The 27630-nt window shown below is 42.3% G+C and overlaps 1 protein-coding gene across 1 annotated transcript; it reads right to left on the bottom strand.

The window, feature by feature from the left end:
- Nucleotides 1-1189: 1189 nt before the first annotated feature.
- On the bottom strand, nucleotides 1190-27402 carry OPN4 (opsin 4). The gene is made up of 9 exons (XM_051973858.1): nucleotides 27259-27402; nucleotides 20951-21096; nucleotides 10640-10773; nucleotides 10139-10342; nucleotides 9570-9741; nucleotides 8709-8870; nucleotides 6240-6347; nucleotides 4799-4979; nucleotides 1190-1441 (listed from the first exon to the last, which is right to left on the bottom strand). Exons 1-9 carry the CDS (start codon nucleotides 27400-27402, stop codon nucleotides 1190-1192), a joined length of 1503 nt encoding a protein of 500 aa, XP_051829818.1.
- Between the last annotated feature and the right edge of the window lie 228 nt (nucleotides 27403-27630).

Here is a 27630-nt window from a genome sequence, read left to right as displayed (position 1 = left end):
TCCGGAGTCACTCTAGGGATGTTGCCTAGAAAAAGGACAGGACCATCTGGATCCATGGGGACAGGGTGGAGCTGTGAACTCAGGGCCCATTGCTTGGAAACTGCCAATTGAGCATCAGAAAAGGCACTTGGTCCCTAAGCTTCCTCCACAGTGACTGACACATAGTAAACATTGAATAAATGTTTGTTGACTGATTGACTGATTAGAGTTAAAAGAGCAAAAAGTCCCAGTTCTATAATTTCCTTCTCTATAAAATTAGAAATTAATAGCAATGGGGCAGCTAGATGGTACAGTGAATAGAGCATCAGCCCTGAAGTCAGGAAGCCCTGAGTTCAAATCTAGGCTTAGACACTTAACACTCCCTAGCTTTGTGTGCCCTTGCACAAGTCACTTAACTCCAATTGCCTCAGCAAGAAAGAAAGAAGGAAGGAAGGAAAGAAGGAAGGAAGGAAGGAAGGAAGGAAGGAAGGAAGGAAGGAAGGAAGGAAGGAAGGAAGGAAGGAAGGAAGGAAGGAAGGAAAGAAGAGCAATAAGGCATTCTCTATCAATTTCAGGGAATCATAAAGAACAGTAAGATATTATAGGAGAATTGTTTGTAAAAAGTTAACATTTGATTTAAAGTCAGCTATTTTTATTATGATGATTAATGGACTTGGTGGGAATTCACAGTTATACTGAGGAGAACTTGAGCATCTATTCTTTCATAGCCCTCCTAATTAGCCTTTACTTTAGCCTAAGACATCTTGACTTTTAGACAGGATCTTGACCTTGGCGCCTGCCTAGGGTACCACCTGAAAGCAACTTGGACCTTCTTCTCCTCCATAAATAACGCTCCCATCTCTCATCTTCCCTTCCTCTCCTGCTGCTGCCCCACTTAACTTTCTCTGCCTTCATATCTAATAGGGTCAAGCCCATAGGTTCTGAGGGGTAGTTGGTAACTGGAATTAGGGAATTCAATGGAGTCAGCCCCCTCGCCAGCCTATGGACCACCCAGCAGCATCCTGGCCCTGCTCAGCTCAACATCTTCCCTTTCCCCTTCTTCTGGCCCTGTACAGACCATTGTAGGTCTTAGATTGAGATCTGGAAGGGTCCTTCAAAGCCATTCAGCCCAATTCCCTTGTTTTTTATAAAAGAAAAATGAGGTTTAGAGAGACTGAGAGGTCATTCACAGTCATACAGCTAATAAATGTCAGAGGGGGGATTTCCACCCAGCTCTGGCACCCTTGCTGTCACTCACACTGTCTCTACCCTTCAGTTTGGGGATGACCTCAGGGCCACCATCCTGCCCAGTCACCTTCGCCAGAGTCTCCCAGCTCTGACCCTTGGCCTTGGCGCTGGCCGACGGCTCTCGTGTTTCCATGGTCTCTTCGTCCATCCCGCAGGATCCCTCTAGGCTCCTCAAGGTCAGGCCTTCGATACCTGCCTCAATGTTGTTCCAGCCCTGCAAGGAACCCGTGAGGAGAAAACTCATCATTCTGGGCTCTCTGCCACCTTATTTCTTTCACGGAGGAGGGAATTGTGCACCCTTGAAGAGCCAAAAGGACACCTTTCCCTCTCTCTGAGCCCAGCCCTTCTTGGCTCCCGTATCTTCTGGTGTGATTCTCCACACCCAAGACTGCTCTCCCCTCCACTTTGCTTTCTGAATTACTCACCAGGTTTTCCTGGAAAGATTTTGGAATCCAAGCCTTATAACTTCAGAATCAATTAGATAAGATATGTTTGTGTGTGTTTATATGTGTGTAAAACTGTGTGTCTATCAATTTATTAAGTATATATATTCTGATTTATTGAGTTTATGTAAGGCTAAGTCTGTGTGTGTGCTTGTATCTGTAAAATTGTTGTATGGATGTTGCATGGAGCCCATCCTGGAGGATCTGGGACAGGAGGCAGCAGAGGGAGTTTGCTGTCTCACGGGGGCTAACATCTGCAGATCCCCTGCCTTGGACCATGATTAAAGCTGATAGGGACTATCACCTTACCTAGTTCACGTGCCTAGGACCTTGGTCCAGTGGACAGACTGGAGGCCAGTGCTAGTATCCCTCAGATACAGGGGGTACCAATGGCTTGCTGCCTACTGACTTTTGGTGAGTCCCCATAATGTTTGAGGGTGCCTGGGGGTGATATACATACTGCAGGAGGCACAGTCCCTTACCTTGAGGAAGCTCACGCTCCAATGGGGGAGAATGAAAGGATAAATCCACATGAAAGAAACTGACAGTGCAATTTAGCAACAAATGGAAGCCAAGAAGAGACTGGATTCCAAGAAGGAAGGAAGACTGAAGGCAGCTGGGTGGGTAAGGGAGCCGAATGCAGGCAATTCTTAGCTGGATCTTGTTCCCTCCTTTTAAAAGGCAGTTATGGGTCAGTATCTGTCCCTGCATACCACTTGTTTTTGAACCCCAAAGCTCCAAGTTCATCTGCTTACTGATCCTGTGCCAGCTGAGTGCTTATTCTGCCGTCAGTGAGCTGTGACCATGGCCAAATCACCCTCCTCTGGGACTTGGTTTCCTTTTCTCTAAAATGATGGGACTGGACTACACGATCTCTCCCATTCTGTGATGCAAGGAGCTATTTCAGAGGCCAGGTGGTCCAGTGAGAAGAACACTAGCCCAGGCAACAGAGGGCCCGGGATCTGATTCTGACTTTGCTGTGTAACTTTGGAAGGTCAGCTCACTCCTCTGAGCTTTTTCCCTTCCTTTGTCAGAGGAGGAGATAATATCTGGCTAGGCCTGGAGAAGAAATTTTGGGAGAGTTTCTGCAATTTGAAGTGATTTGGAGAAAATAAGCTAGTAATATGAATGCAAAGTGACATTTCTCCTATTGTAGTCATGCAACAACATACCACTCACATGCCCCAAAATGGCCCTGAAGGCCGGAGCCTCACCTGTACCTGAGCAGGTATCTTCTGAACAGCATCTCCAACAAGTGAGCGCCTAGTCTTCGTATGAGGATCTCTAGTGATGGGAACTCACTACCTACTTTTTGAATAGTTTTCATTAAGAATTTTTCCTTCATGTGTACATATATTGTATGTGACTTATACTTTAACATGTATTGATCAACCTGCCATCTGGGGGAGGGGTGGGGGGAAGGAGGGGAAAAGTTGGAACAAAAGGTTTTGCAACAGTCAATGCTGAAAAATTACCCATGCATATATCTTGTAAATTAAAAGCTATATAATAAAAAAAAATTTTTAAAGAATTTTTCCTTATACTGAGCCTCAACCAACCTCCCTGTTAATTTTAGTAGTTACTATTAGTTCCTTGGTCCTAGAAGACAAAAATCCAAGCCCTATTTTCTGGGATAGCCCTTCAAATATCTGACAGTGGTCATATCCACTCTGCCTTTTGCTTTCTAAGTTAAACATCCCTTATTCCTGAACTCAATTCTCAGATGGTGAAGTCTCAAGATATCTCACTCTTCTTTGGATGCTCTTATTATGAATGTCCCTAATAATAAAAGGGGGCACCTAGAACTAGATACAAGACTCCAGGTATTTTCTGATCAGAGAGGAACATAATAGGTCATTCTGGTCCCTATGTATCCTAAAATCACTTTTTAAAATGTCAAACATAGTCTCAAAGCTGACATGGGTAAATATTTAAATACTTATCTAGGTTTCTATTTTCCAGCTCCTGAGGCTGCTTCTGTTTGGACCATTTCTTTTTTTAAAAAGAAGATATTTCCATATTAGTCATATTGTAAAGAAAAATTAAAACAAAAGAGGAAAACCATGAGATAAAAAAAACAAACAATCAAAAAGATGTAAAATTAGTATGCTTTGAATCCGATGGAGATTCAGTCTCCATAGTTCTCTCTCTGGATATAAATGGCATTTCTCTCCCAAGTCTATCGGAATTGTTTTGAATCACTATTGTGATTCATTGTTGGGAAGAGCTAAATATATCATAGCCGATCATTGTACAGCATTACCGTTACAATGTTCTCTTGGCTCTGCTCACTTCACTCAGTATTAGTTCCTGTAAGTCTCTCCAGGCTTCTCTAAAACCAGCCTGCTCATCATTTCTTATGGAACAATAATATTCCATTACATTCATATACTTGTTCAACCACTCCCCAGCTGATAGATATCCAATTCCTTGGCCCATTTCTAAGTGTGGGCCTGGAACGGGGTGGCAAGGAGAGAAAGACTACTGTCCAAGGGGCTCAGCCTTATATACATTCCTACTTCTTCAGTCTGGGGGAACAAAATTTCCTTATTCTAAAATTTAATGTGTAAGGCCTTCCATATTCCAGCCCTGACCTAACTCTCCCACCTTAACTTTTGCTTCTTCCTTATTTCTATTCTAAGAAGCCAAACCATCTCTCACGACTGTCTCAAATACCCCCATGTTTATTTCCATCCCCTGCCCTTTGCTGCTCCCCTCTACCTATCCGAATTCTAAATACCCTTCAAGGCCAGTTGAGATTTAGGACCATGAGCCTCCTCCTCCTAAGAGTATGTGAGAATACTTAATACCAGAATCAAACAATCTAATCTTTAATAATCTGACTTGTACTATTGCTGGTTCATTGTTTTATGGGTGAGACTCATCTCCCCTACTGTATATGAGCTTCTAGGTCTCTCTTTATCCCATCTGTCCCACATCTAGCACACCTGGGAGGGCTAAAGCCATTGAGTGACTCAGACCATCTGCTGGGCAGACTTAGGGTCCCAAGTCACCCTGCTGCCAGAGGTAGAAGGTGAAGACCTCTGCATGGAGCCCTCCTGGAGACCTTGGAGAGAGCAGGCCCAGGGCCCGCATAGGGAGCTTCAGGGAGCATGAGAAATACTTACGGCTTCACTATCAGAACCCAAGGACAGCTGACGTCTCCCTCGAGACTGCCAGCTGATATCGGACTCTTGGCTGGCTGTAGTGGAGCGGTGGGTGAAGCGGTAACTGCTGAAAGATTGAGTGCGCGGGTGCCTTATACCAAGCACGGCCCTAAGGCATGGGAAGTTCTGAGCGATGGCCATTCTGGGGATGAAGAAACCCAATTGGTTATGCCCTACATCTTCCTGTCACCAAAGACACTGAAGGGGTGAATCTTTCCTCCCAACCCTCTGTAAGACTGTGAAGGGATCATGGTATACATAGGGTAGGAAAAGAAAAAAAGAGCCATGGCTCTGGGTTCAAATCCTGCCACCAATGTGATTACACTGTCCAGATCTTATCTATAAAAGAAGGACCTAGACTAGGTGATCTCTAAGGTCTCTTATGGCTCTAAATCCCATAATAGCTATGATCCTGAAAGCCCCCTCAGCATCCAGACCTCCTCTATAACATCCCATCCCATCCAGGATAAAAGCAGGGATCCCAGTAAGTGTCAGACACTGTTTGAGCTGAAAGGGACCTCGGAGATCTCTTTGACCAGCCCCTTGTTTACTAATCACAGAATCATACAGAGAGTAAGTGTCTGGTCTCAAACCCAGATTGAGTGCTTTTTCCTCAGTGTTGTAGGAGCATCCCTAGAAGAAAAGAATGGGCCAAAGTCTGTATAAAAAACCAAATAACCTATGTCTCTGGGATGGGGCCGTCATCTCCTAGACCTGGAAGACTCATGTTTCCAAGTTGGCCTTGTAATGACTGGAAATAATTGTGGTTCTGGGAGCATCATGTTGGGACTGAGTCTAACATGGAAAGAAGCAATTCTAATGCAGCAGTGGGGATGGGGAGAACATAATAAGTAGATGGATTTTTGGTTGCCTCAGCAAACCTTGACCTTGACATTGACAAATGGGTCCACACTCCAGGGACATAGTTATAAAGGTGATTTTAAAAATAACATGGATGCAGAAAAGATGGTTCCTCCTTATCAATATCCCAGGCTACCCCTGTCCCTCATCTATTAGGAGCATTCTCTCTGCAGATGTTTATCCAGAGTGTCAGGGTCCGAGACCTCCTGTCTACAAGAGTTCCACATCCTCTTCCATAAGCATCCGGGAGAGCAGAGGAGGGTTCCAGGAGATGCTCCTAAGGATGGAGCTATGGCTGAGCCTGTGGTAAAGACTCCCTTTGGGAGAAGGACCTCTAAAAGCCTACACTATGGCCTGATGCCTAAGATTCTCTGAAGGACACAGAAGGCAAGATAGACATGTACAAGGAAAGCTGCCATGTGGACAAACTTCCCAGGGGTTTGAATGGGAGGAAACTGCACAGGGTCCGACATGGGGGACTCTGGGACTCTGAAAGGAAGGCATGAAAAATGGGACATATGTGAGGCCGGTGGGGGCTTACCTGTACTTGGGGTGGCTGATGGCATAAATGATTGGATTGTGGATGGCAGAGGCTTTGGCAATGATGGCCGGCACCGAGTTCATATAGGGAGTCAGGACATGGGAATACCTAGAGGGGGGAGGGAACCAGAACTAAGACTGATGCTATTGGCAGAAAAATATCTGCTCCAACTCTCTCCTCCAGGCTCTGAGGCATGACCCTAGCAAAGGCCTGGACAGAACTATTTGTTCAGATGTAGCCATCTACACCCCCTTGAAACTCAACTTTCTGGTTTGTCTTATTGAAAATGCAGGAGAGCTGGAGGTCCGAACAAGAGGAAGCGTATCTGGATTGGGAAAGTGAAGGAGGAGGTCATCAATAAGCAAGGCAGGAGGAATGCCAGCAGAAAATAGGCCCCTTTTCTTCTGGACACCATTAGTAGCTTCTAATGCACACTCATCTGAAACCTGGTTTTGTGCTAGAGTCTTAGAAGGTCAAGCAGTTCACACTCATGCATTTAGGGAGGATTATACTCATCATCACCAGGCAGAGGAGACTATCCTCTTCATAAAACATTCTGGACAGAGAAGTTCTTTCTTTGTCTTTGGTGACCCATTTCATTGATTAATAACCCTTATTATGTGAATAGTGTATTGCTGGGTGGTGCAATGGATAGAGCTCTGGGCTTGGAATCAGGAAGATTCATCTTACTGAATTCAAATCCAGTCTCGGACAATTACTATGTGACTCTGGGAAAATCACTTCACTCTGCCTCAGTTTCCTCATCTATAAAATGAGCTGAAGAAGGAAATGGCAAACTATTCAAGTAGCTTTACTAAGAAAACCCCAAATAGGGTCACAGAGAATTGGATATGACTAAAAAAATGACTGAACAACAAAAAAAGTGAATAGTATTTGCCCTTTGCAATTGCTTTCTTGCTATGCATTCTTATTTTACTCTGACCATCCTCAGACAAGAGAAACAGCAGCAAGAATCTAAGTAATAACAGTGATAACACTTTCTAACATTTGTCTAAGAATTTGTTGAACAAAATAACTATATGGATATGTATACTTACATTGCATTTAACATATACTTTAACATATTTAACATGTATTGGTCAACCTGCCATCTGGGGGAGGAGTGAGGGAAAGGAGGGGAAAATTGGGACAAAAGGTTTTGCAAGGGTCAGTGCTGAAAAATTACCCATGTATGTATCTTGTAAATAAAAAGCTATAATAAAAAAAAAGAAAAGAAAAGAAAATGAATTTGCTGGAGCGGGCACTCCTACTGCCCCATTGTTCCATACCTAAATGCCCGGTCTTCATGAATTGCTGGTAGCCAGAAAAACCCATCACCTGATGGCAATGAGTCTCTCAGGGCTCAGCAACCCTGGTCCTCAAGCAAGAAAGTCAATCTGTTATTAGGTCTATAAGCAAAACTTTTTCAGATTGGTTGGAGCTGCTAGTGATAGCTTGGTATAACCTTTGAAACTCAGGACTCCTCCATGCTAGGAAAAGCATTGGGAAAGGATTTTAGTGGAGGAATAATGATAATTGGGATGATGGGGATGGTGGCAGTCTTCTTAGGGAATGTGTTGGCCTCCAGCTGGGCTAATAATTGCTAATGGCTACTTGTCATATAATATTTATATATTTATTTTTGTATTAAATCATATTTATACAGTACATTAAAGTTGAGAAGCACTCTATAAATATAATCTCAGTTTATCTTTGCAGCAACCCTGGAAGTAGATGTTATTATTATCCCTATTTTCTGGGAAACTGAGGCAAGCTGAATGGTAAAAGTGACTTGCCTAGGAATATATAACTAGTAGCTATCAGAGGTTTGATTTGAATTCAAGTCTTTATTACTCATACTCAGTGCTCTATCCATCTAGCTTTTGCTAATCCAGTTGTTCCACTGAGTTCTCTGCTCATTGCAATAGGCCCAAATGTCCTGCTGCCTACTGGTTCCTGAAAAGGGCTTGGGGAAAGAGACACAGCCCCATATTAGCCTCAGAATCCCAACCATAGACCTCAAAATCTTTTTATTATGTTATAGGATCATATATAATAGAACTGGAAAGAACCAAAGGGAGATCATCAGATCCAACTCCCTCATTTTAGAGATGAGGACATTATCAGACAGAGAACTCAATACTTGCCCGGGGTCACACAGCTTATTTTTGTGTCAGAGGGTTTTGAATTCAGGCCTTCCTAATGCAAGGCTAGCACTCTACGGGTTACCCCATGGTTAACATCCTACTAACGCTCCTTGCTTAGTAAATTCACTTTCTAGAAGAAGTATCAGGAGAGTGTAGTGTACCAGGACAGTGGTAGAAAACTCAGAATCCTATCATTTCTTAGAATGATACCCTAGAGAACCCAGCATTTAGTGGTGCAAGAAGGGACTCCTGCTGAGATGACTTAAGCTCTCTGTAAGGGTGGCGAGGCTGACTCTAGGGAATATTCTGGCTAGATAATTACCCAGCAAAGGCCACAAGGGCCACCGTTGAATAAGGGGCCCAGGACAACACAAAGAGTAGGATGACCACCAGGGCAATCTTTGCCATCTTCCATTCATTCTTCATCCTTTGAAAATGCCTCAGGGATGGAGTACTCGCACTAGATCCAATGTTCTGAACAGCCCTAGGGAAACAAGCATGGGAACATGGTGGTTTATCCCAGAACTACTCAACCAGCCCAAAGGCCATTGGGGGCCTAGTGAGGAATGGAGAGGTGGGTAAGGATGAGAATGGCCAACTCTGTATGGAAAAAAAAAAATCCTATTCATTAGAACAGGAATAGATGACTATGAGCATCAGAAAGAAGGCAACTGTCCCCAATAGCCACAAAATGGTTGAGTTGTTACTCATCTGGCTTAATCAGTAAAGGTCAGCTTAAAACTCAAGGCAGACACCATTGCCCCAGGCAGCCTTTTCATTCCTGGAATATATCCACTTCTCTGGCTTTATTTGTCTTCACAACATCCCCGTGAAATAGATGAGAGTTGGTCTGTTTTTTCAGTTTTATACATTAAAAAAACAGGGCCAGAAAGGAGCAAAGAATGAATGACTCAATGAATGATGGCCTAGATCTTTGGCCTTCTTTCTGATTACTAATAAAGTCATACTATATAAAGTTTGAAGGGATGATATATAGCACCCAATGCAAATTTCCCATCTTACAGAAGAAACAGAGGTAAAAATAATTTCTTCAAAGTCACATAGGTAGGAAGGGACAGGTCTGGGCTTTGTTCTTTGACTCCAAATCCAGCATCCTTGCCACCCATCCCTCCTCCCCTTCTCCCCAGCAGCTAAGAAGGAAGGGCTGCCCCAGGAGACTCACTTGTTGGTGTCTTTAATGGCCCTGAAGATGAAGATGTAGCAATAGATGATCACAGTCAGTGGGATGAAGAAGACGAAGCAGAAGAGCAGGATGGTATAAGCACGGACAGATGGTGTGAAGGTTGTGTAATCCCAGGAACAAGACGTGAGCAGCCCTTCCGGGACGTAGGCACCTTGAGAGGTGTGTTTCAAAGAGAGAGTGTGTTTCAAAATCTCCTGTTACCTCAAGAACAGGACACCAATCTTGGAGCCTTCCTCCAACGGCTTTCTCTGGCTACCCTTTTATCCTTGCACCTTCTCACCTGCCTTCTTCTAGACTCATCCCTTTCCAAACCCCGGTCCAATTTTAGACAAAGCCAAAGAGATTCTTCTCTTTACTAGGGGCCTGCTAATCTTATCTACTGGCTACATCTTTAAAGTTCCTTAATGGACATGTTGCCACTTTCCCATCACCTAGCTCAGCTGGCTACTCTGCTCATCTTTTTCTTGTTCCTCTCCTACCATCCCTTACTTTCACATCCCATCAGCATACACCATTGAGAAGGAAAGGCTCAGGAAAACACACTCAACTCCATCCAAAGAAAGGTGGAAGGCTCCAGGCCAGAGAGTACAACCAGACTCCCAGGAGGATGAGTCCGGTCTTCTTCTTGGAGATCATCCCAATGGAGGCCAGAGGGCGGGTGATCACAAAGTACCGGTCCAGGGCTATCACCATCAGCGTTATCATGGAGGTAATGCCAAAGAGAGCCCCACAGAAGGCATAAAATTCACATCCTACGGGTAAATGCATGGAGAAAACCCATTCCCAAGTCATCGACAACATTAATTAAGCATCTGTTATTACACAGCTCTTGCTAGACTGTAAGGGGGGACAAGGAAAATCATAAGCTTAAAGGATCATATATTTAGAACTGGAAGAGAGGCTATGAAGGATCCTTTCCTAAGGCAAACACAACAATACCACCCACTCCCCAGGCCAGCTGATGGTGCTAATTAGCACTTGTACCTGACTCATCCAGGCAAAGGATTCATGAAAAGCCCACCCGCCTGCTGGCTGCCGATCCCTCCTACCTTTCTCTCCAAAGATCCAGCGTTTGTACAAGCTGCTGGCGAAAAACACTGGGGCTTGGGTGAAGGACATGAAGAAGTCACTGATGGCGAGGTTGATGATGAACATATTAGCGGGTGTGCGAAGACTGCGGCTCCTGTAGAGACCGGATTATTGACAGGCAGGTTATTGGAGACCTTTGTGGAAAACTGCCCTTCTACCTTTCACTAGGCCAAGATTCTTCATTTTTTGGGGGAGGTCAAAGGCCCTTCTGTCTGGGGACCTCTTCTCAGAATGACATTTTTAAATGCATAACATAAAAACACATAGAATTTACAAAGGAAACTGATGGCACTGGGATATAATTTTTAAAAATCAAAATTTTTTTAAAATTCAAGTTTATGGACCCTAGGTTAATAGACCTTAGAGGTAAGAAAAAAGGAAACTCATCATTCAAGGTATATGTACCATTATATTAATTACTTAGGGAAGCAGAGGCAGCTGGGTAAAAAAGTGAACAGAGAGCTAGATCTGGACTCAGGAAGACTTAAATTTAACTTCAGACACCTGTTTTCACTGTGTGACCCTAGACAAGTCACTTAGCCTTGATCTTTCTCAATTTCTTCATCTGTAAAGTGGAGATTTAAAAAATTCCTGTCTCACAGGATTATTGTGAAGATCAAATGAGATCATATATGTAAGCCCTGAAGTGCCAAATAAATGCTATTATTGTCACTCTAATTATTACTAAATGAGAAGACCTTTCTCTCTCCCCAGGGGTGGCAGTGACCCACTAACTACCTATCCCCCTTCTGGGAAGATGAATGAGATTCCCTGGAAGAATCATTAACAGTTGGTAAAGTCTAGGATTACAATGTGAGGATTTTTGATCACATCTCCCTCAATATTATCAGTTGACTCAATTATGTATTAGGTTCTCCTTACGTTACTGTTTCATTTATATCTTTGTATCCCCAGCACCCGGCACATAGTGGATGATTATTAAATGTTTGCTAGATTAAGATAAGAAACCTGTATTCTTGGAAACAAAGTAACAGCCCATAAACTGGGCAAAGGCTAAATAAATTGTGAACCTAAGGAAATTTTATTGCATGGGAAGAAACAGTGACTGTACTGAATACAAAATAGCATTGCGAGACCCACATAAACTGACACAAAGGGAAAAAGGGAGAATTAGGAAAACAATATGCACAATAACTACAAAAGTAGAAGAAACTAAAAAAGAAAAGAAGCAAAACTGAATTCCGGGAAGTTATAATAACCCACCTTGCCCTCAAAGATGAGATAGGAGATGACTCTTCCATTTCTTCACAAAGATGGGAGACCATAGGTAGGGAACACTGCATGCATCAGATTTTTCTGATATATTGGTTAGTTTTATTGAACCTTTTTCTCCTTTATGATAAGAGACAGCTCTGTGGGCATACTAGGTGCTTAATAAATGCTTATTGATTGATTCTTTGGTTGGACAAGGGGTCAGAGGAGGACAACAGTGGGAAATGTAGGTAAAGTTTAAAAAAAACGAATATAGTAATAAAAACTTTTTTTCAAAAAGAGAAGTGCATTTTGTAAATTTGTCATTTCCATGTTTTAAAGTTTGGTTTTCCCTACTCCCCACCTTAGGTTTCTTGGTAAAAATTTCAACCTTGAATTGGTAAGACGGGCATCAGGAGGTATTGCATCAGGAGGTGGAAATATGATTCTTCTGCTGTCCTTCTTGCTTTGGGGTTATCAGATTTGAATAACCATTCACTACATTGGCCTTGTACCTGAGTACTAGACAGGGCCAGATGTTCAGAAGCATATTCTTGATTATACCAATGGTTTAGTGGCAGAGAGTGTGGTTTTTTGTTTTGTTTTATTTTGTTTTTTGGCTGAGGCAAACTTGCCCAGGATCACGCAACTAGGAAATGATTTGAACTCAGGTCCTCCTGACTTCAGGGCTGGTGCTCTATCCACTGAGTTTGTATTTTTAATCTACTAATACATATTCATGTTGTCTTTTCCAATGGAATGTGCCAGGTCTACTCAGGGACCAACTTCTCTGCTAATTATTGGGGATTCAAAGAAGAAAAAGATCAAGTTCCTGCCCTCAATGAGCTTATATTCTATAGGAAGAGACATCATGTTCAACATAGACTCTTATAAGTCAATACATGGCATATGCAACTCAGCAAATGCATGGGCAGTTGGAGAATGGATCATCTCCTCCTCCTCCATGCTGAAGGTTGGGCCAGAATGGAACAAAACTTTGGAAAGTGATTTCAGAAGGCATGAAGATGGTTGGGGCTTAGCCTTGTATCAATTATACTGATTGTCTCATCTTCCACCAGCTGCTGAACAGGACCTAGCAATGATCTTCCTGCCATTTTTGAGGTTCAGCAGGCAATGTGAGACTTTCCTAAAAAGTGTCAAGCCAACAATTTCTCAGATCATTAGACACCATTGAACTTGATTTAGGGGAGGTTGAGAGGAACTGTCCTTGATGGGTAGTGACTTTGATAGAGAAGGAAATAACAGTAACAATGATGACACCAGCATTTTTATAGTGTCTTAAGGTTAGTAAATCATTTTTTATATATTTTCTTATTTGATCCTCACAATAGCCCTACAAAGTAGGTACTATTGTGATCCCTCTTTTACCAGGAAGAGTACAAAGGAGCATCTGAGTTGCACAATGGAAAGCATGTTGGACGTGGGTTTGGGAAGACCTGAGGAGTTCAAAGACAGCCTCAGACACTTATTAGCTATATGATTCTGGGCAAGTCATTATCTTTTTTCAGTCTAAATTTTCCTCATCCACATAATGGGATCATATCATAGTACCTACTTCCCAGAATTATTGTGAGGATCAAATAAGATAACACATGCAAAGTCCCTTGCAAACCATAAAGCCTTATTTAAATGCTTTTACAGGTGAGGAAATTGAGGCATATAGAGTTTAAGTGATTTTCATGGGTCAAAAGATAGAAGTTAAACCTGAAATCCTCTGGATTTCAGTGTGATTATTTCTGGGAGACTTCAGAGTTTTGAGATAGAGGGGAGAGTGATGTTTTAGTCAGCCATAGACATAGTATAGGTACTAGTTTCAACATTAAGCACGAACAAATTAAGAAATTACTGGTTGTAAGCAGAAAGGAATCCTGCCAACTAGCAGGAAGAGGTGATAATGGAAATGTTTAAGCAAGGCTTAACTAAAGAGCTTCAAGTTCCCGATCCTGATAAGCTGGCAAGATTGATGGGCATTCTCACCAGGCTTACTGATGAACTGACACATAGAAAGAGGGAATGGGCAAGACACCAAGAGGAGTATCAATGGATAGGTGAGAGAGACCTTGCTACATGTTTGGGAGCCAGCTGGCCATAGTAGGTATCACTGGCATCCCATCCATGTGTGTCAATCAATCAACAAGCATTTATTGGGTGATTGTCATATGCCAAGCACTAAGCTAAATGCTGGGGACACAAAGACAAACGTAAACCAGTCCCTGACTTCAAGGAATTTCCATTTCATCAAGGAAGACAACAAATATACATATGTTGTTGTTCAGTCAGTTTTTAGTTATGTCCAACTCAGAGACTCCATTCTTGGCAAAGACACTGCACTTGTTGGCTCTTTTCTTCTCCAGCTCATTTTACAGATGAGAAAATTGAGGCAAATAGATTTAAGTGACTTGCCCAGGGTCACATAGCTAAGGAACCGTTTGAGGTCAGATTTGAACCCATAAACATGAGTGTTCCTGATTCCAGGCCCAGCACTGCAGCCACCAAATTGATAGGAAGTGACTCTGTAATTACTGAATAGGGAAGTCCTAAATGAGGAAAATCCCTCTACCAATGCAGATCAACTTTTTCTTTGCATTATTTTATCAGAGAATTGTCTAGAGTACAGAAAGATTAAGTGATTTACCCAGTGTCACTCGGTCAGCATGGGTCAAGTCCAACTTGAACCAAGTCAAAATCACAGAAATGAACTCTTTCAGAGGGAAAGAAAAAGTTCAAAGAGAAATTTTAAAGAAAGGATACATCAGTCAATTGTGACTCTAATCTCCATCCCTGTCACTTCTCTGTAATGGATGCTATTCTGTAAAGGACACCACTTCTTGGTCACCTCTCCTTTCCCCTCTATGTTTCCCCTATTAGAATGTAAACTCCTTGAGGGCAGGGACTTGTTATTTGTTTATATTTGTATCCCTAGAATTTAGTTCTGTACTCGGTACACATGAAATAGTCAATTAATATTTTTTCATTAATTCCTTCATTTTTCATCTTCAAATCCAACTCTCAATCCATTCTGCAATAGTGTTTCTTAAAAGGGAACTTCTTTGCTTCAGGATCAAGAAGAAGGACTGAGAGAGTGCTAGATATTCTTGCCTCTAGAAATGGTTTCAGAGGCAGATGGAAATAGGGCACAAAGAAAGCATGAAGAAAGAAATAAGGAGAGCACAGGACGTGTATGCCTCCTTCTCTCCTCATAGACTCTCAATAGCAGAGAGAAAGAACAGTAATAATACACAACTACCTTGAATTCCACCTCAGCCAGCTTTGATCTATGGTAGGACTCTTGACTGGTTGGGGTTTTGAAGGCTTGCTCAGTTAAAGATTAATTCTCTCTGCTTTATGTCCAAGGGACCAAGGAATCCAAGGTGATTTGTCCTGTGGATTTCCTGAATGTGAGTCAGGCTTATCTGGGGGACTTTTCTATTCCCTATTGGATAATTTATAGGGCTAGTTTTCTGCTCCTTTAGGCACAGTCTACCTGCAACAGACAATGACCTATTAAAACTGTTGGGGAGGAACCTTGATGCCTAACAGACTCTACCCAAATATTTGAAATCAGTATTGGGAGTCAGCTGGCCAAAGACTGGTAGACCTTAGGTAGAGAAGAAATAGCTTCCTTTTTGCCTACGAGTTTGTCTTCTTCTCATCTCCTTGGGGAGGGGTAGCTAAATTGTTCATCTGTTTGTCGCAAGCAACAAAGCGAACTTTCCATTTGGGCATTGGAACACCTCAAGCTCCAAAGCTAAGTCACCTCAGCTGGAGGTAACCACAACCTGGTCTCAGAATTATCTCTGACATTTAGTCCATGTGGGTGAGGAGTGAGACTCATTTGTCAATGAGGCCTGTTCTTGGGCAAACACTGAACAATTAGATCATGGGTTTGCAAATTTAGGAGCCAAGATGGTAGATTAGAAGCAATCCACCTGAAGTCTTTCGACATTCCCCTCCAAACAATTTCAAAATAATGCATTAAATCAAATTTTGGATAAGTAGAACCAACAAAAGGCCAAGATGAGACATTTTTTCAGCCCAAGAAAACACAGGAAGCCAGCAGGAAAAATCTGTGTCACTGGGGTGGAAGTCTGTCTAGAGCCCACGCTCAGCTGTGACAGTATTAGCAGCAGAAATGAGAGAGTGATGCAAGAAAATTATGAAAAAAGTAGTATGCTTCGTTCTTGAAGAGAACCAAAATGATATTACTGTGTTAGAATCAAGGTACAATGTGTCTTGCTATAAATCAGGCACGAATAGTCCATATGAACATTTGTAGTGGAGTTGTGAGTATAGTCCTTCAACAAGGGTACTCAGACACCTGGGGCTGCTGAATCCCACTGCTCCTTCAGCAATGAGAAGTGAGTGACAAGCTCAGGCCATGTGTATGCAGGATTGTGACTACAACTCCCAGTATATCAAGACCTAGTGCACCATCACTTCCTTGTCACCATAGAACTTTGAGGCAGGAGATATGATAAACTGGTATGGGACAGGGAGGAGATATCTTTTGATTCATGTATCAGCTGGATTTAAATGACACAGAATTGCATGAAGTAATCAGTCTTATTCTCTCTTTCAGAATCATCAAAGTGTATCGGTAAGACAAAAATCAAGATGACCGGATGTAAAAGGCTGAGTGATGCACTGAGGTCAGACAACCGAGCACTTAAGGCTAACTACCGATTGGACAATACTCTATTAGCATATGCTTGGAAAATGGCCCACCTCACTATTCTGTGCTGGTTCGATTTGTTGGTGTATACAGAGAATTGGAGGAGAGATTAGAGGGTGGAGTAAGACAAGCCAGAGTGACTTCTGGCTAGGAGAGGAAGAGGAGAAGTGTGGGGATTCCACCTTCAGCCACTTTCATGGCCTTTGGAACAAATTGTTCTCATTTGCCTATTCTACTAGGGGAAGTCCTTAAAAATCTGAATTAGGGACAGTTAGGTGGTGCAGTGGATAGAGCACTAGCCCTGAAGTCAGGAGGACCTGAGTTCAAATTTCAACTCAGAGACATAACACTTCCTAGCTGTATGACCCTGGAATGATCACTTAACCCCAATTGCCTCAGCAGAGAGAGAGACAGAGACAGAGACAGAGACAGACAGACAGAGAGAGAGGAGAGGAGAGGAGAGGAGAGGAAAGGAGAGGAGAGGAGAGGAGAGGAGAGGAGAGGAGAGGAGAGGAGAGGAGAGAGAGGAGAGAGAGAGGAGACAGAGAGGAGACAGAGAAAGAGAAAGAGAGAGAGAAATTATCAAGGAAGACTACCCTATTCTCTCAGATTCAGGGGATAAAATAGAAATTGAAAGAATCCACTGATCACTTCCTAAAAGAGATCCCAAAATGAAAACTCCCAGTAATATTGTAGCCAAATTTTAGAGTTGCCAGGTCAAGGAAAAAATATTACAAGCAGCCAGAAAGAAACAATATCATGGAGCCACAGTCAGGATTACATAATATTTAGCAGCTTCAATGTTAAAGGATTGAAGGGCTTGGAATTTGATATTCCAGAAGGCAAAGGAGCAAAGATTACAACCAAGAATAACCTACACAGAGAAACTGAGCATAATTCTTAATGGGCAAAAATGGATTTTAATGATATAGAAGATTTCCAAGCATTCCTGGTGAAAAGAGCAGAGTTGAATAAAAAATTTGCCTTCAAACACAAGACCCAAAAGAAACATAAAAAGATATATATGAAAGAGTAATCATAAAGGTCTCAATAAAATTAAATTGTTTGCATTCCTAGTTAGAAAGATGAGACATTTGACATCTAATAAACTATCATTATTAAGGCAGTTAAAAGAAATCTACATTGATAGAGGGCATGGATATGAGAATTATGTTATAATGATCTCCAAAAAAATGAAGGGGTCAAAAAAGAATGTACTGGAAAAATAGGGGAGGGAGAGAGAGATGGGGAAATTTTTCTCACCTAAAAGACATGCAAGGAAGTTTTGTTTTTGTTTTTTACAATGGAAAGGAAAATGGGGGTGGGGTGAACAATAATTGAATCTCACTCTCATCAAAATTGATTCAAAGAAGAAACAATATCTATACACACTCAATTGGATATAGAAATCTAGCTTACCCAATAGGGAAATAGGAAGCAAAGAGGAGAAAAGAAAGAGGGGACAGATTTTAAAAGGGAGGCCAGATGAAGGAAGCAGTGTTTAGAAGCAAAATAGACTTTTGAGGAGGGACAGGTAAAAAGAGAAAGAAGATGAAACAGAAGAAAATGGGATAGAGGAAAATGCACTGTTAGTAATCTTAACTATGAGTGGGATGAGCTAATCCCTAAAACAAAAGCAGATAGCAGCATGATCTAAAACCAGATTCCAATGATATGTTATTTGCAGGAGAAACACTAGAAACAGAAAATACACATAGAGTTAAAATAAAAGACTGGAGCAGAATCTAATATGCTTCAACTGAACAACAAAAAATGCAGGAGTAGCACACTGATCTCAGTCAAAGCAAAAGCAAAAGCAAAAATAGATCTAATTGAAAGGAATAATCAACAGCTAGGTGGTGCAGAAAATAAAACACCAGGTTTGGAATCATGAAAACTCATTTTTCTGGCCTCAGACAATTACTAGCTGTGTGACCCTGGACAAGTCACTTAACTCTGTTTGCCTCAATTCCTCATCTATAGAATAGTAAGCTGGAAAAGGAAATGGCAATTCACTCCAGTATCTTTTCCAAGAAAATTCCAAATGGGATCATAAAGGTTCAGACACAACTGACATGAGTGAACAACAACAACAAAAAGGGTTAATCAGGAAAACTACATTTTTCTAAAAGGTACCATAGACAATGAAGTAATGTAAAAAAAAAAAAAATTATAGCAAGTTTATCTGATAAAGATCTCATTTCTCAGATATATGTATAGAATTGAGTCAAGTTTATAAAAATAAGAGCAATTCCCCCAATTGATCAGTTATCAAAGAATATAAACAGGCAGTTTTCAGAAGAAAAAATCCAGGTTCTCTCTCTAGTCATGTGAAAAAAATACTCTAAATCATAATTGATAAAAGAAAGGCAAGTTAAAATGATAACTATCAGAAACAAATGCTGGAGGGGATACTCTGATGAACTGTTGGTGGAATAATAATTTGATCTAACTATTCTGGAGAACAATTTGGAACTAGGCCCAAAGAGATATATAAACTGCATAACCTTTGATCCAGAAATACCACTACTAGGTCTGTATCCCAAAGAGATCAAAGGAAAATGACCCATATGTACAAAAATACTTATAGCAGCTCTTTTTGTGGTGACAAAGAATTGGAAATCAAGGAGTTGTTCATCAGTTGGGAAATGGATGAACAACTGTGGTATATGATGGTAATGGAGTACTATTGTGCTATAAGAAATGACAAAGGAAAAAATACGGCAAGGCATATGAATTGATGCAAAGTGAAGTGAGAATTGGGAGATCTTTGTGCACAGTAACGGTAAAGTAGTAATGATGATCAACTATGGAAAACTGCTCAATACAATGAGCCAAGAAAATTCCAAAGGATTTATGATGAAAAAATGCTATCTACCTCCAGGGAGAGAACTGATGAACTCAGTGCAAATTAAAGTATAAGTTTCTCGCTTTTTTAATTTTTCTTGCTTTTTTAAAAAAATTGGCTAATATGGAAGTGGTTTGCATGATTTCACATATATAATTGATATCATATTGCTTGCCTTCTTGGTGGATGAGGGATAGTGGGAGGGAGGAAAAGAATTTGGAACTCAAAATTTTAAAAAGAATGTTAAAATGAATAGATGATAAGTTAAAATGATTGCTGATTTAGAACTAGAAGAAATTTAGACATCATCTATTTTAATCTCATTTACAGATGAGAAAACCAAGGAGGTATGACCAAAGTTTACATAGGAAACAAGCAAAAGATGTGGGATTCAAACTTGGCTCCTGGGACTCCAAATTTATCCCTTTTTTCCCTGTGCCACAAGCTATTACTTTCATTTCTATATCAATGATTCCATTTCCTCACTCCCTTCTCCAGAGACCTGATGTTTCAAACCAGTCAGTGTAGGAATGGATTCCCGAGAGAAGGGAGCGTGGCAGGTCTTGGCTCCAACAGTTTATACAGAAAATGGAGGCCCTCAAAGGCCAAACAGAACAGTGAGTTCCAAGAACTCAGCTCACGGAGATATCACTAGCACAGCTGTCCGACCTTGGAAGGGGATCAGTTTAAAGTCCTTTCTTAGAATACTTGGGTCTGACCTTGGAATAATTTCGTTTAAAGGCCTTTGATTCAGTCACCAATGGGATAGGCCTGGAAAGAATCCCTTTCATTCTCAAATTCAGGCCAGGGCTGGCCTTCAGCAGCATTAGGAGGCACAGAATTGTCTTTGGTCCTTTCTGTAGTCCCATTTCTGGCCTCTTGCTTCATCCAATGTGCCCTCCTTAGGACCCTTCCAGTTCCTTAATGCTTCTCTGTCCCTCAAGTGTGGAGCAAAGAGGCTGAGAAACTCATTCCTCACAGGGGGATGAGGGGATGACTGAAAGGGCTGTGCAGGATGTGTGTGTGTGTGTGTGTGTGTAGTAAATTTTAGTGTAAGAGAAAAGCTGAGAAGGACAAATAAAGATGCCCCTGTTACCCGGAGGAACAAACACAGCTTCTCCTGCTACAGGCCAGAGGCATCCAAGTATCACCCCAAATCATAGAATTTCCAAATTGGAAAGGATCCCAGTGGCCCCATCTAATCATATCTGGAAAAGAATTTCTATTATAATCAATCCAATGAGTGGCCATTCGCCCTTTGTTGGAAGACATCTGTCCCTCTGCTAGTCATCCCACCTCTGCTAGGATGTTTCTCCTGGTATCAAGCCTGAATTTGTCTCTTTAAAACTTTTCCTGAGCTCTCTGCCCAACAGCCCTGTTCAGCCATTCCTATAGCCTGGCCAGCCTCATTCACTGCTCTTAACGAGTCTTCCTCCTATTCTGGCTGATTTGAGAGTTCTCTGTTCACGCTCCCTGCTGAGTGTAAACCCCACTCCCTGTGTGCCCACTGCCAAATACCTGCAGAAGGTGTAGATGACCAGCAGGTTCCCCAGCACTCCTGTGAACCCCACAACCAAGATGGTAGCACCAATGGTATAGTGAGCATAGTCCGGGACATCTGCTGTGGGGAAGACATTCTGGGAGTAGGGTGGCAATACCACTGCCTATGAAGAGAGAAAAAAAGGAGAGAAGTTCTTAGATGCAGAGCTGAGAGAGACCTTGGAGTTCATCTTCTCTAACCCCCTCATTTTACAGACAAGAAAACTGAGGCATGGTGAGATTAAACTGAGTGTGTGATGAGACTTGCCCAGGGAGAGTAGATGATCTAATTTTCTGGGAGTGGGGGCTCTGTGGAAGGGAGAAAAAGAAAGACGTTCTTTCTGTACATTTCTGCCAGCTGTGCCCCAGTAACTCCTGTTGGAAGCAAAGATTACCCTATGGTTTCATGCTTTAATTAGACTAGAAAGTGATGCAGGCTAAGGTGGAGAGACACATTATACAAGGAGACCTGTTTCCTGCAAGGGACTATTTCTTTAAATTAAATTTTCTTTTCAGATTTGCATTTTCTCCCTCCCACCTCTCATTCTCTCTTCCTCCTCCTTCTCTTCCCATTGAGAAAGCAACCAACCACTTACTTCTAATTAAGTCCCTGGGACTTCCATTGCAAAGACTCCAGAACCAGTAACCATGGAAAACCACTGGCTCACAAGGAAGTCTTGAGTATCCTGGGCAAACAGGTCTTACTGATCTCAGATTCCTTACCTAGGGCTTTGCAGGAAAAATTCTCATAGGCCGACCCAAAATGAGAAAGACACCTCAAGAAGCTAAGCCTCTTGGAAATCTCATGTTAGGGAAGACCCGGGGCTAGTCTTGAATAATTGGATCTCTAAGGAGGAAAGATAATCTCCAATTTGCAAGTAGAAAAATAATTCAGCCCTCCCAAGATTTTCTAAAACCCAAGAAAACATCCTACTTACCTTCTTTAATAATAACTCACATTCCAATGAGGCTTTAAGGTTAAGAGACCATCATCTGCCAACAAACCAGGGAGGAGGGGCAGGTGGACTTCTTAAAATTATTTCTTGACTGTACTTTTGATTTCATCAGGAGGCAGTGTGGTATAATGGGTAGAAAGCCGGCCTCAGAGTCGGGATGACACATACTGACTGGGTGACCCTGGGCAAATCACCTAATGCGTCAGACACATCTCGTGAATTGCAAAGCAGATGCCCATCTGTTTTGATGGAGGGTTTTTCACTTGGAGGTCTCCATTGGCAGATGGATATCACAGTGCAAGCATAATTCTGATTTTGGAATTACGTGTCTTGCCCAGGATCACGTAGTTAGAGCTAGGATTGAATCCATGTTGTTCTTTTTAATAATTAACTTTTGTTTCCAAGTGAAGCTCCACCTTCTTTCTCTCCTCTCTTCTGGCTCCTGTGAATCCAGATTGTTCTGGCTGGAGATCTAATCCTTGATGCTAAATTCAGTCCTTATTCCCATCCCATCCTATCCCATCCCAAATGAGGAGGTAAGTTACATCAAGGTCATTCTAAAAATTGGGCAAGGTGTGTAAATATAAAAGACCTATAAAAGAATTCAAAATAATCCCCAGACCTCCTCCATTTCCCTCTAGCATTACCCAAATAATACATCCCCAAATTAGCTTCTTTTTTAAAGTTGGGAATAGGAGGGAGGAAGGCAAATTTAAGTCAAACTAAGAGCTGGCGATATAAAGAAAGGCAAAGTTAGATCCTGCTCTCAAAGGGCTTCCAGTCTAAGGGAAGAAACATATAGAGAGCTGGGTCTCTCCAAGATGCAAGAACTATCCAGAATAGAGAGAAGGTCCTCTGAGAGGGGAAAGCTTTGGACAGACAGGGGAAAACTACTGGTTTTGGTGTCAGAGGAGCCTGGTTCCAATGTCACCATAGACGAAATTCTATGACCTGATCAGCCAACCTGGGCCTGTGCCTGAGGACAAAGTCGGCCTTTTCCTTCTCCTGGGGAAGCAAACACAACCCATCTCACCTTTTTTCCTTCACTAGTGATAATCCTTTATACCTAGATGCCAGTTTGTATATTCCAAAGTCCATTCTCTCTTATGCCATTTGATTCCAACCCACTTCCCCAAGGGTGCTACAGAGCAGGGACTCTTCCTTTGAATGGATAAATGGGGAAATAGGGTAGGCAGGTCAATGAGTTGCCTATAGCCCTGGCATATTATGGATTCATAATGGAGCTGAGATAGGGCCCCTCTGAGCCCTGCTTTCTAGTTTTAGGATCATAGAACAATGGAGGGTAATGACCTTAGGAAAGGAGGGAGATCTTCTCCTGGCAGAGGTTTATGGTCCCCATCATCTGGCTTGAAGCCAAAGTACTGGGAAGTGATTGGATTTAAATAAACGAACAAGAACAAAAGAAACAAACAAAACAACATCACTATCCGGTTCTCATCCCAACAGAGAAAAGCTGGAGAGAGATTAAGAGCTTTCATCAGCCAGATCTATAAAGAATCAGAATTTAGGGCAACCCTTTTCTCATGATTATTTGGGTAACCTGACCTCGTGCATATTTTCTTATCTAGTACTTAAACTCTATGCCTTGCACATAGTAGGCCTTCAATTAATGTTAAAATAAATTTAATTTCCTGAATTAGCCAGACAATCAACTGTGTAGCCCGGTCCGGGGCCTCTGGGAATAGAGGGAAGCTCAGTGAGAGGGCATGACAGCATGAAGCAAAGGGAACACCACTGAGAGCTTGTGAAGATCGAATGATACCATGTCGGTTAGGTATTTGGCAACCCTTAAAGTGCTACATAAATGTCAGTTATTATTGTCATCATTTCTTTTTTGCTGGGAACATTCCTGCAGGAGGAGACTGTATGTACATACAGAGCTTCCTTTTTGCCATCCCAAGGAGTCCTCCCTGCCCCCAAAGCAAGGAGAGGGACACTCTGAATCATTCCCTCTATCCTTTTTAGGGGGTGACCTTAGTTTTGCCTACTACGTGTACACTCTCCTTAAAAATTAGTGCATAGCATGTATTGGTCTACCTGCCATCTAGGGAGGGGGTGGGGGGAAGGAGGAGAAAAGTTGCAACAGAAGGTTTTGCAAGTGTCAAAGCTGAAAAAGTACCCAATCCTGTATCTTGTAAATAAAAAGCTATAATTTTTTTTAAAAAGAAAAAAAATAGTTCATAGGATTGTAGATTTAAAAGAGACCATCTTGTACAACTCCATTATCTTACAGATCTGGAAACTGAGACCTGAAATGAGGTTAAGTAGTTGGCCTAAAAGTCAGGGAAGTAGTAAGTAGCAAAACCAGAATGTGTCATTGTTTTTTGTTGTTTTATTGTTCTATGTGTGTGTGTTGTTGTTTTTTTTTAACCTTTCTTTGAATTTTTAGCTCTTAACACAAAGCCTGACACATTGTAAGGATTGGGAAAAGGCTTGTTGACTGACTGAAAGATATCACCCATGTGATCCAGTTATTAAATGTCTTAGCAGAGACTTGAGGGCAGATCCTCTGGACTCCAAAGCCAGTCCTCTGTCTGCCACACTGCTCTACCTGTACTTGTCCTTGCTATCATCATCTTCCTTCCAGCTTCTTACCCTACTCATGATGTGGGTCCTCAATCTCCCTAAAGTCTTCTCTTTGCTCTCCTACCTCCCCTTCCATTTCTCGGTGGGAAAGACTAGCTGAGTCCCAGAAGCACTCACCGGCTACTCCTCCCTCCCTCCGCCTTTCTCTCCTTATCTTCCAAGCCCTCCAAAAAGGAGAATTGCTTCCGAAAATATCTCCTCTTTTCATAGTAAGTTCTATGACAATCTGATCATGTAGCATGGAAAGCTTGACTCAGCCTTTCAAGGATGATTTTATATTGCTCCGACCCCAGCGAAGATGGGCATTTCTCCTCGTTCCCCACCACAAACAAACAATCACAACACGCCTCAATAAGCTCTGGTGGCTCTGTTACCTCCGGGAAATGGGAAATCTGTTATTTGGTTTTAAAATTCCTGTACAACCTGGTCCCTCCTCCCTTCCCAGGCTCTCTCATTTTACTCTCCTCCACATACTTTACATTCCAGTTCTACTGGCTATTCCTAGACCAGGACACTTCATCTCCCAAGTCTGTCCATGCCTTTTCACTGACTGTCCCTCATGCCTGGAACGTTCTCCCTCCTCCCCTCTACTTCCTGGCTGTGTGTGTGTGTGTGTGTGTGTGTGTGTGTGTGTGTGTGTGTCTGTCTGTCTGTCTGTCTTTCTCTGTCTCTGTCTCTGTCTCTGTCTCTGTCTTTGTCTCTCTTTCCCTCTCACTTTGTCTGTCTCTCCCTCCCTCCTTGTCTGTCTGTTTCTCCCTCCTTCCTTATCTCCCTCCTTCCCTATCTGTCTGCCTCTAGCTCTCTTTTCCCTCTTTCCCCCCTCCTCCTCTCTCTTCTTGTGTGTCTTTCTTTCTCTCTCTCCTCTTCCTCCTTTTTTTCTCCTTTGCTCTTTCTTTCTCTTTCTCTTCGTTTCTCCCTCCCCACATCTCTCATTCTCTCTGTCTCTCTTCATCTTTCTATCTCGCCTTATTTCTCTGTCTGTCTGTCTCTCTTATTCTTTTTCTTTCTTTTCCCCCCTCCTTGCCTGTGTATCTCCCTCCCTCCTTCACTCTCTCCCTTTTTGTCTCCCTCTCTCCCTGCCTCCTTTCCTTCTTTCTTGTCTATGTGCCTCTGTCTCTCTTTGTCTCCCCCTTCCCCATCCTTTCCTCCCTTCTTGTCTCTCTTCCTTCCTTCTTTCTTTTCTTCTTTCCTTCCTTCCTTCCTTCCTCTCTCTCTCTTTCTCTCTCTCTCCTCCTCCTTTTTCTTTTCCTCTGCACTCTCTCTCTTCCTTCATCTCCCTTTCTCCCCCCCCCCCATATCTTCTGTCTCTCCTTATTTTTCTCTGTGTGTCTCTTGTCTTTCATCATCTAGCTGTCTTGGATTATCTCTATCTATAACTTTCTCTGAGTCTCCCTATCTCTGTCTCTTTGTCCTGATCTCTTCCCATCTCTTTGTCTGTCTTATTGTCTGGCCGGTTCTTTGATTCTGTCTTTCTCTGTTTCTCCTCATCTCTCTCTGACTCTGATTGTCTCTCTCTCTCCTCCTTACCCACCTCTCTAGCTGCTAGTGCTTTACCCTCTGCAATCATCTCCCCCTTGTACATATCTGACCCTATCTTGTATATTCAGTTATTTGCATGTTGTCTTCCTCATTAGAACATAGTCTCTCAAGATCAGGGACCGTATCTTTACCTTTCTCTGCACTCCTGGCACTTAGCAGAGTGTCTGACGCAGAGTAAGTAAGCACTTGATAAATGCTGCAATGAGGGTCTTTGATGATAAATGTGCTTTCCTGCCTTTGCCTTTGTTCACATTCTTCCTTTACCTTTACCAATTTCCTACCTCCCCCTGTTCCTTTATTGAGGAGTGGGAAAAGTTCTGCATCTGGAGTTGGGGGATCTGGTTCAAATCCTGGCTTTGCCCCTGACTACTATATGGCCTTAGAGAGGTTACTCGAACCTTTGGACCTCAATTACCTCATCTGAAAAGTGTAAGGGTTGAATTAGATGATCTCTAAAGTTCTTTCCAAGAACTTTCCAAAGTTCTAAATCTATGGTTCTATGAGCAGAGATGACAGGCCTAGACAGCAATAGAATTGTAGGTGAAGTCAAATGATGTGCTTAGTATAATAGAGGAGCTGGGGCTGAAGCCCTTGTCCATGGTGTCCCAAAAGTTTTGGTGCAGTCCAATACGCTTCCAACCTCGCCATGACTTTTGGGCCATTAGCACTTATTTATTTCCCGCTGTTTGAAGTCAAATAGAGATGGTCATCTTGACCTCTTTCCTTTAATAAGGTGTTAAAAGATGCTGGGAAAGGACTCTAACACACCAATAAAGCTCAATGATAGCTTAAGAGAAGAACTGGGGTTCTAGTTCTGGGTCTAGCAAACAGTACAGAGTTTGGGCTCTTGGATACTTGGGCTCTCCTTTCATCAAAAATCTCACAATCTTCTTCTCTCAAAGATGCCATGGGGGAATTCCCATTCACCATTTTCATGCTGGGCCCTGGGGATTCTCTGCTCTTTTCTGAAATGGCTGATTTGACAAAGAAGAGTTCTCTTAATGCATCATCGAACTTTAATGCCCATCTCTTCTCACCCTCTGATCTATCTGTTCATGAAACTGCTTTCCTGGAAGGCTAAGATATAGAACGGGGGTGGGGGGTGTGGAAGATGCAAGTCCTGTCTGCCTCCCAGATATAGCTTGGACTAATGGATCCAAAAAGTAATTCCGTGCCCTGACTTACCGTAGGGGTGATGGGAGGAAGGTCGACCAGGTGGTAGGCTTCTACTTCTGTGTTGTTCCATTCACTGATGGAGGCCATAATCTTGGTGCAGTTGGTGTCCTGAGCTGGGCAGGAGGGATGCCTTAGCATGGGAGAAGGATTCATGTTGAGAGAGTAAAGTTCATTGCTGAGGCCCTGTGGGAAGATATATTGGCTTGTCTTAAAGCATCCACATTCAGTCCCGCTTCATTCGCTGGCCCCTGGCTTCTCTTCCCTTCATCCACAATAGATTTCAGGGCTTTTTCTTCCTGGAAAGTGAGTGAAATTGTCTTGGACTTCTCAGTGGAGTTTTGTTACTGTGTCACATCATCAGTCCAGAAGATACAGCAGCCA

The sequence above is a fragment of the Antechinus flavipes genome, chromosome 2, assembly GCF_016432865.1.
Source record: "Antechinus flavipes isolate AdamAnt ecotype Samford, QLD, Australia chromosome 2, AdamAnt_v2, whole genome shotgun sequence".
Lineage (NCBI taxonomy): Eukaryota > Metazoa > Chordata > Mammalia > Dasyuromorphia > Dasyuridae > Antechinus > Antechinus flavipes.
This window is presented reverse-complemented; position numbering and strand designations above follow the sequence as displayed.